The 9934-nt window shown below is 43.1% G+C and overlaps 1 protein-coding gene across 1 annotated transcript; it reads right to left on the minus strand.

Annotated features, from left to right (window-relative positions):
- Positions 1–821: 821 nt before the first annotated feature.
- ccng2 (cyclin G2) lies at positions 822–7917 on the minus strand. The gene is made up of 8 exons (XM_047372475.1): positions 7761–7917; positions 5816–5952; positions 5592–5729; positions 5258–5508; positions 4337–4415; positions 4144–4242; positions 3336–3535; positions 822–1961 (listed from the first exon to the last, which is right to left on the minus strand). The coding sequence occupies exons 2-8, from the start codon at positions 5918–5920 to the stop codon at positions 1829–1831; spliced, it is 1005 nt and encodes a 334-aa protein (XP_047228431.1). The 5' UTR covers positions 5921–5952; positions 7761–7917; the 3' UTR covers positions 822–1828.
- Positions 7918–9934: the final 2017 nt, after the last annotated feature.

A 9934-nucleotide genomic window follows, 5' to 3' on the forward strand; every position in this document is an offset into this window, starting at 1 on the left:
GAATGACTGATTTCATGAAAATAAATGTCTACTCACTGACATTTAGCGGTTCCAGTCTGATAAGAACCCCGCCAACGTGTCGCTCATAAAGCCTTGGTTCTATTGGGTCGCTCTGGCTCGGGTGGTGAAGCAGGTTCTGTTCAGATTTTAATGTCGATCCTAAACCCCAAACCGTTTGAAGAAATGACATCAAATAACTATGTTTGCTTTACAAGACATCAAGGTATTGGCTGTTTTTTGTCATTGTTTTTGTGTGAAGATGGACCTGCTGTGCTGCGATGGCTCATTCTGTGGGGGTTTCCTGCAGCTGCTAGTCGGATTTCTTTTGGTTTGTCATCTAAATACGGCGGGGAAGTTTGGCCTCTGTACTGGTTTGTCTTAGACCATAAAGATTTCTGTTTTGCACCAAAAGGAATCCGATTTATCCAAAATAAGGTAACTTTGAATGCGTATTGTTGGCAGTCTGGTTTTAGAGCCCTCAGCAGACCTGAGACGATGTTTTATTATTTGATGACCTAAAGCTGAGCACTGACACAGAAAACCCCCTAGGTTTAGTTCTGATAGGGTAACGTGGTTCCTTTGGTGCTGTTCTGTTAATCACAGCCTCAACTGGGATTATTTAGGTTGCTAAATTATGGACTCAGTTTCTTGTGGCGTACCTCAGGGATCAGTCTTTGGACCCCTTCCATTCTCTCATTTTTGTTTCATGGCAGCTTAATCAGAGCCTTGATGCCAGTCTTTGCAGATGACACTCAGCTGTGCTTTCCTAATTAATTCAACTTCCAGATCAACGTAAAAGGAACAGAATGGCAGACAGTGGATTAAAAATAGTATCATTTTTATAAGATTTTTCTTTTTCAGTACATGTGACAAAAACAATAAATAACTCACTATCTACAAAGAACTATTAACAATTTTTTTTTACAGCATTTACAGTTTTACAGGTTTTTCTATTAACATTTTTAACTTTTTTTGACACATTCAGCTTTCAGTTTCAGACAACATCCTCTACATTTACACTTTGAGTTAAGCTACATCATAGCGTTGGCATCTTTACCAGAAACAGGATCACAAGTTCACTCTAAACACACTCTGGTGTCAGCGGAGTTCGGCTCTGGAAGAAAAGTTCTTCCTCAGACCAAAACGCCGGCCTCCACTAACACCATTCACCACATAAACACATTTAAAAATCTAAACTGTGCAAATTAAACTTGGAAGCAAAGGGAAAAGCAGCAGCGGCAGGTTTTCTTTTCTTCCATTAAATAAGCTGATCCTGGGCTCGGGTCAAATCCAGCAGTCCAATCAGGGAGTTGATGGACTGTTTACAGCACCATTGTTCACCACATTTGCTTCTTATCGGCTCTTATTGTGTTTTCTTGGGATGAGAAACAAGATGAAGATTGAAAACAACCACAACTGCTGCTCTAACCTTCTTCACTGCTGAAAAACAGTCGTGGTTAATAACAGTCTATATAAAAACCATTCTATAGGATAAACAGGACACGTTTTGGCAAATCATCTTTGTTTGCAGCCTGATCTGACATCTGAGGATTAGCTTCTTAAAGCAGACAGGAAGGCCTGCTGACTCAGCACCTGAAGGCCCAGAGTTTATCTCCTAAACATGACTCTGACAACTTAAAGTTTGCATCCTGGAATATGACGTCTCTACATGCACCAGATGAGAAATTAGAGATTACTAAATCTACCAGAAGTACCGGTCAGCTTCCAGTCGTTGTGCGCTTCTCCACCGATGGCAGAGCTATAAATAAAAAGAAAAAGATGGCAGGAAGGGAAGTGATGGACAGCCAGGCACAGGAAGGCGGAGCCTTCAGGCGTTGAGGTATTGGCGGTGCTTTTGGCGACGGAGGTGCAGAGGGAAGAAGGGCCCTTCGGCGTCGCTGCCCAGAGAGCTACTGAGAGACTCTTCTCCTGAGCTCATCAGGTCTTCACATGAATCGTCACTGTGGAGAAAACAGAGGGAGAAGATGAGCTGCCAGTCAAACATGCTGAGAGGATCTCAGGCAGTTTCTCTAAGCACTGAAAGCTCCACCTGAGGAACAGCCACTCAATGCGTACAAGGCTGTATGAATTTGCACAGGTTGGTTCTTTTTAGTCCAAAATGTCAGGGACAGAACAATTTTTTTCAGGAAACCAGCTTCTCACAGCTTCGTCATCTTGAGATAGTCTCATGTTTTGTGTCACAGCAACAGTTTCACTATCTTGAAATAATCCGACCAGCATTTCAGCCTCATTTTGTTGCTGTTATCTGGAGATAACTGGATCTTTACCTCATAGAGTCACCACCTCAGTGTCAGGATCATATTTTTTTATATAATTTATCTCATCAGACGTGTGTAAAGAGATCAGCTTCATCATCTCACTGTCCTGATATCATGAGAACAACACAGAACCATGAAACTAGGTCTAACCGCTTACTTTAAGCCAGATATATCTAAATGTTAGGTCATATTAAAATAAAAAATTAATATTAGCTGGTCCATTCTCTGCCTCAAACGTTTCTCAGCTTCTTCATTTTAGATTGAGATTTCTGTGTTCTGGAATCCAGAACATGGAGAAGAACCTGGACAAACACGTTCTACCATTTTATTCAGAGTTTTCAGGACTGTTTACTCAACCTGTTCCTTCATCTCAAACAGGAAGTTAACATGAACTCGTACTGTGGGGACAATGAGCAGAAGGAACGTGAAACATCAGCTGGTTGACGCTACTAAAACGTGCGACCGATCAGCTGAAAACAGACGTGACGTGTTGGACCAAACGTTCTCCTGGGTCAATAATCAACACACTGAGCTCCTTCTGATCACATCTGCTGGGTTTCCTCCCATCTCCTCAGCCTGACTCACGTAGTGAGTGTTACATAAAGTGTGAGCACCCCCCTGGACTCGCTGAATGTGAAGTAATGGAAACGTCTGTCAGAGGGTGCGGGAATGATCAGCTGTTTGCACACAGCTCAGATAGGAGAGGTCCTGACGCAGAGCTGAGGGGCGGCTCGTTGCCCCAGAAACTCATCCCTGTAAAAAATAATCTGGTTTGATTCTCACTGAGGGAAATACTTCTCCATTTTAATGCTGATTGTAAATCTGCCCTGTCAGCTCGGTTGCTGCTGTTGTTGACTATGCTGTTTCTGTGGAGACGCTCTGAGGGCGTGTCCACCTGCTTTTCTTGTGAAATACCTGAGAAGTTCATACTTTTCTCTGAAGCGTGTTTGTTTGATCAGAAGTGAAGAGAAACCAACATGTCAGTGGTTCAGAGCCTCCGTGCCTTACAACACGTTTGGCTTCTGATCTATCTGAGGGTGTGTTTGTGGGTCTGACCTCTCGCTCTCGTCCCAGCAGTTCTCTGGGATGGTGGGCAGCTCCGGCACGCTGCGGTGACTGTGCAGGTTCTGGGCGGTCCGCCGGGACACGATCCACTGCAGCTTCCTGTGGTTGGGCTTGCTGCATTTGGGCGAAGCGTAGTCCAACAGGCAGCGGGCCACCCGCTGGCTCCACTGCTGCAGCTCTGCATCAGGAATCTATACACAGGAAGCAGTCGGTCAGCGGACCTGAGCGGATTTAAACCAATCTGCAGGAGATGCAACTATAAATAGAAACAGGTGTGTTTGTCCGGGTCAGGAGGCTAAAGTGAAACCAGACTTGAACCTGATCTGTGGCTTTGAAGTGTCACACCTACAAGCTCCGAGCTGCAGGCTGATCAGCTGCTTCAGAGAATTTGGGGAATTTTCAGAGACGGAATGTTTCAGTTTTTCCAGGAAACTCTTTAGCTCCATGTTGCCTGTTTTCCAGCAACACGGCATGTTGCCACTCATGTTTGCTGCTGTTTCAGCTCGATGGGAGCCTGTAAAAGGTTTTCTACTAGATGTTTATCTGCTTTTAGTTTTTACCACAAATAATCCTTCTGAGTTGGTTGATAAACTGTTTCATGTCGTAAATATCAGGATTTTCTCATTTAAAACGCTACAATAAAGGGTTTAGAACTACCTGGACTCCTGAACTTAAACAGCCTGAAGACCCTAAAGCTGCTCAATAACTGCACCTGGGGCCAGAGTTTCACAATAAGAGCATCTCTTGTATTTTTCCATGCTGCTGCCTCCCTGGATGAGCTGTTGGGTGTGGGACGTACCTTCAGGTGTCTTTGGATGTGGAAGGCTATCTCCAGCATGTCCTCCGACCGAATGCTTTCCATCCCCTGCCTCAGGAGAGCCAAGGCCAGGACGGACGGCTAGAAGGACAGACAGAGAGAAACTGGGTCAGGATCGCTGTCCAAATAGGGAAAATAATCCCTGAGAGGCTTGTTGGGATCTGTAAAGTCCTACCTTTGCTTTAGAGAAGGAGATCTGGCACAGACAGGCTTTAAGTTGAGCTTCCAGCTTCTCCAGGCTCAGGGTCTCATTCCTGTTCACACAGAATCGACTTGTTTCAGAATCGGCACATTTCTCTGCAAGCTGTTCACCCAGTAACATTTTAAGCTATTTAGATCAAGACCAGCATGATCCAGAAATAACTTCAGTGAGACAAGTGTAACTTTGTCAGATGAAGGAATGCCGACCCGGTGCTTTTACACGCAGTTGATCCAACTTTTGATTTGTTTCGAATGAACATGCAATAAACCAGTTTCAGGAGCAGAAATGTGTTAATTAAACAACAAAAATCAATGATTGAAGAAGAAATAACAAAACGTGTCACTTTGAGACTGTGTGGAAAATCCGGCCTGTAAATAAATCACACGTACAGCACTGAGACCTCAAACTTATTCTACATGAAAGAAACTAACAACGTGATCCCGGTCCGGTAGCGTTTAATCTTTGCAGAATAAAAACAAGTCAGTTATGTAAGCAGCTGCAGACAGCAGTCCTTATCTGACTGCTGCTCCACATTACTGTGTGCAGCTCTGCCAGCCCGAAAGGCTCTGAGTAATCAGAATGTGCCTTAACACGCTACGGACTGAAACCCAGCCCAGAACTCCAGCAGAGCTTTGAAGCTGATCAGCAGAGATGCACCAATCGGTCCAATCAGTTTCCAACTCACTTTTCTTTAAGATCTGAGTGTAACGTGCGAAAAACCGCTTTTTTCTCCCCCAAAATATTTTCCTAAATTTGATCTTATTTAATTGCATTTACTAACCAAACATAATAGGAGTTTTTGATCCATTTAAATTAAAAGGAGACAAAATCTCCGGCCAACTGATTGGTGCATCTCTGCCGATCCGTCCTGATGGTTGAGGGTCGGAGCCTCACCTGTAGGTGGCGTGCGTCAGCGTGATCTGATGGTACAGCTGCAGGAACGTTAAGGCGGTTACAGCTTTGGATTTGAAGCGCAGCTTTTCTGTGACGATCTTCTCCATGCGGCAGAGGTCGGAAACGGTGAAGCGGCACTGACCAATACGGATGAGCTCGTCGGTGGGCGTCAGGTTGCACTCCTCCTCCGTCACTCTGGCCGCCATGTGAAGGCAGCTGAGGCTGACGCAGGACAAGTATCTGGGCTGGACCTGAGGGAGGGAAACAGACGGAGGTGAGACGGAGATGATCTGAGGTGGTTCAGACCGAAGCTGAAGACGGGGGCGTGGCATACCCTCGTCATGGCCAGGAATCTGTCCAGCAGGCTGACGGCCAGGACGAAGGTCTGAGTGCTGTAACCAAAGAAGCTGGTCAGGCTCCACAGGTCCTCCACTTTCACATTCCTGCACTTGGCCGTGATCTGGTCGGCGCTCTGGGAAGCAACAGAAGTTTGTGAATCTTATAATGAAGCTTCTCAGGACGGTGCACTTTACTGAACAAGTAGGATTCAACTCTCACGTGCTGCGCAGACACAATGAGGTTCAGGCCCTTCCCATTCGGCAGGAAATCGGCCTCCTGCTCATAATTCACCCGGAGCTCCTTCATCAGCCTCACAGCGTCCATGATCAAAGTGTTTTCCCACCACAGTTCAGACACTGCAAGTAATAAAGGAGAAGTTTGCAGTAACTAACGGTGCGCTGTTCCTGTCCAGGTTGGAGCTGGAGCTCTTCTCAGTATTTAACCTTCACATTCTTTTCATCAGCTGTAGTTTCAGCTAACAGATCTGGGATTCATCTTTTTCATTATTTTCACAAGCATCCCCACAGCATGATACTGCCACCACCGTCTGTTACCGTGGCGACAGCGTGTTCAGGGTGATGTAGGGGGTTTGCAGCATCATTTGCGATGCTCTCTGTATGGTTTATGAAAGATTTCATTCAGGCTTGGCTTTCTTCTGGACATTTTCTATAACGGCCATATTTGTGGAGATCATTGGCTGTGGATCGGGCTATTAATAAAGGGTCTGCTGAAGGCAACTGGTGGCACTGGATTTTATTTAGGGGCATCAGGGAGCATGAGGACTTAATACAAATGCACTCCACATTTTCCAGATTTTAAGCTGTTCAAAATTAAAAGAAAACTATGAATAACTTCCTTCTAGAACAGCCTGCCTGGCTTTGTAGGTTCGGGTAAAACCTGGTTAAGATGTCGAGGATTGTTGTGATGTAACTCGGTTAGTGATCGGCCCCTGGGTTCGGACAGGGAGCCCGAACCCAGCCCACCTCCCTCAGCTGGAGCTGGGCTCCGGTGTCAGATTCCCTCCGATAGACGCTTTCTCTATCTGACCCACAAACAGAAACCTGCTTCAATTAAAGTGTTTCTTTTCTTCTTATTTAACCACATAAACCGCCACAAAACCCGAACCCTTCGGGTTTTAATCGTTAAAGTGGGCCGTAACCGTCGAACTGAGCTCGAACCGTTTGTTGCCGTTTTTAAATCCTCTGTTCGGAGCGGGGGGAGGGGAGCCTCTTTTTTAACATCTTTAAAAAGCCTATAATTACACATCTTGGTTCATTAATGTCACGTTTAACAGAAATCTAAAGGAAAACGTGGAAAATCTCCTTTAATATTTTGAAACTAGAGAATTTATTTCAAGATTCTGGAGGAACGGCGCTGAAGTTGGCTTCCGGTTCGGTCACATAAACATACAAAGTAAAGGATAATTTCACTCTTTTTTTCAAATGGATTCTGGTTTTATTTATCTCGGTTTAAATTTCAGGAATGTCTTTTATAATCAGACCTGATACTCTAGACAGATAACAGATCATTTAAAATACTGTCTGTCAAACATTGACTAAATAACAAAATAAACGTTTGGTGCTTTTCTGCAAACCTAACAAAGGTCTCACAGGTCAGAAATAGGATTCTAATGAACATAAGTTGACGGTAGAACAATCCAAACCAGATTTGTGAAAATGAATATACGGATGCGGTCTAGCTTTGAGATTACAGAGAAATAAAAACTTAAGTTGGCCATTTTCGTTATTTCACGGATCAGAAACTGTGGTTTAAAGGATTTCTGTTCAATATAGCACAATCCATTCCAGCTTCAACATTCTACGTATTTAAGATTTTAAACTGGAGCTGATATAAAAACCTCCAGATTTGTTAAAAGCAGTGGAAAAGCCCTTTACTGATGCTCCGAATCGGAAGCTGTCTTCGTCGATATACTGGAGTGATTTTCTGGTAATAAGACAACATAACTACATCTTGGTAACAATCTACCAGTGTTAATATATTGATATTATCGGTAAAACATATCTTTAAGTAAAGGACAACTGTTTGCTGTATGTTTCTCCAGTTTTTCTTTGCTAAAATCGGATTGAAGCTAAATATTTGCCCGTAAATAGTCGGTGTCAGGATGACCTCAAAGCTGTAAAACACTTTTAAATGGTTCTCCTACCTGTTATTGTTGGTTAAAGCCACATATCTGTCCTCTTCTGTCGGCTGTCGTCGTTTATTTATTCCAGTCTTCTCTTCTTTTTCTCCTCCTTTCTCTTTCCTCTGTCTTTTGTTGACGTTCAGACAAGCTCCGCCCACACGTCCTGGCAACACCGCAACAACCAATCACAGCCTTGTTTTAACGCGAGCGACCGCCTTCTTCGACGGCTAATCGAATAAATTAATGCATACATCGACCATTTTATCAACATTTCTTACTTTATTTCTATTTATTCTAACGATATATAACTTTCAGACGTATAATCAATGTTAAATCAGTTGAAAAATATACCGAGTGACGGAAATCTAAAAGCTGTTACATGAGACGCACCCCCTGTGACTGACGTTTCCATTAGCCAATCAACAACAGGCGGCTTCTTGCGTTTAAATAGTCCGCTCAAATTTCCACATTTTGATTGGTCCAGGAAATAAAAGTGCCTGACGCAATCTGGGCATGATGTAGACGTCTTTGACAGCCTTTTAACAACTGTTTTCAACAAAACCTATCATTAAATCTGAAAAACAAGGTCTATGATCACCTGAAGCGCCGCTGACTGCTGGGAATCAAACAGAACTGATTTATGTAAACCTGGGACAACAGTTTTACTACATGGTAAAATGTTGAAAGTCCATCACAAGCTACTGAAACACACCCTTCCAGCTATATAGAATTTAGAACTGAAAAAAAAAAACTAGTTTTAATACAGTAATGATATTTTATGGTCATGTTATGTCCAACACAAGCATGAGGAAGATTGCTGATTTGACAGTTGTCCAGCAGATGGTCACTGACTCCCTCCGCAAGGACGGTAAACCACAAAAGGTCATTGCTATTAAAGCTGTCTGTTCACAGAGTCCTTTATCCAACCATACCGTATCATTGGAAAGTTGATTGGAAGAAAAAAGTGTGGTAGAAAATGGGGCACGAACAGCAGGGATAAGTGCATCCCTTAGAGGATTGTGAAGCAAAGCCGATTTGCGGGAGATTCACATGGTTAGATTGGCCCTCATTAGTTTATTTTAGCCTGCTTTAGTTTGGTTTAGCTTACTTGAGCTTAACCTAGTTTATTCTGGCTTATTTTATGTAGTTTATATATGTAATCTTAATGTTAGTTAATTCTGAGTCCTAAACATGATTCGAGGCATGTCCACAGAGGAGCCACTGTATTTCCAGACTACAAGGGTCAAATCTTAATGGCCAAGTTTAATGAGACTTTTTGAATAAGTAATATGAAATGTTCAGTCTGTGGATATTAATTTATTTGTTAAAAACATAGACTTTGTAGAATTAACCAAAAATGTAAATTAAGGAAATTTTTCCTAATTAATAATTATTTATTTTCAGAAGAATTTGTCATTTATTTTTATGATCTTCATTTAGGTCAGCTGACCCTTACAAAGTAACAGATCATCCTCCCCTGGTCAAACTTAAATTCTTCTGAGTGGCTTCCTGCTGCTTGATATTACAGATTAGAGCCATAAAATCCCATTTCCTAAATATAGACTGGGTATACTATAGAAAAATGCTTTAAATCATCTGAAATATATTTAAGGGTGTCAAAAAGCAAAAACAGAAGACATTTATAAGGGGGCAAATGTGATACAGAATATATCAAATAAATGAAATACAGATACCTGTGGTGGTTTCAGCAGACAGCTTTCCTGTTGTGGTCATGTTTCCTGTCAGAGGCAGCAGCTTGTTAACAACAGATGGCTTTCTCATTTTTTATCAGAATCATCTTTATTGGCCAAGTTTGTGTGCAAAATAAGGAATTTGACTTCAGTTTCCAGCACTAACATCCTACTGACATCTGACCAGCTTTTTGGTATTAATCTATTTAAATGGGTTGGTAGCACTGCAGCAAGAAGGTCCTAGGTTCGAGTCCCGGCCGGGGGTCTTTCTGCATGGAGTTTGCATGTTCTCCGTGTGCATGCGTGGGTTCTCACCGGGTACTCCGGCTTCCTCCCACAGTCCAAAGACATGCCAGTTAGGTTAATTGGTCTCTCTAAATTGCCCTTAGTGTATGAATGAATCCCTGCGATGGACTGGCGACCTGTCCGGGGTGTACCCTGCCTCTCGCCCATACACTGCTGGATACAGGCACCAGCTCCCCCGCGACCCACTATGGAATAAGC

The sequence above is a fragment of the Girardinichthys multiradiatus genome, chromosome 8, assembly GCF_021462225.1.
Source record: "Girardinichthys multiradiatus isolate DD_20200921_A chromosome 8, DD_fGirMul_XY1, whole genome shotgun sequence".
Classification (NCBI taxonomy): domain Eukaryota; kingdom Metazoa; phylum Chordata; class Actinopteri; order Cyprinodontiformes; family Goodeidae; genus Girardinichthys; species Girardinichthys multiradiatus.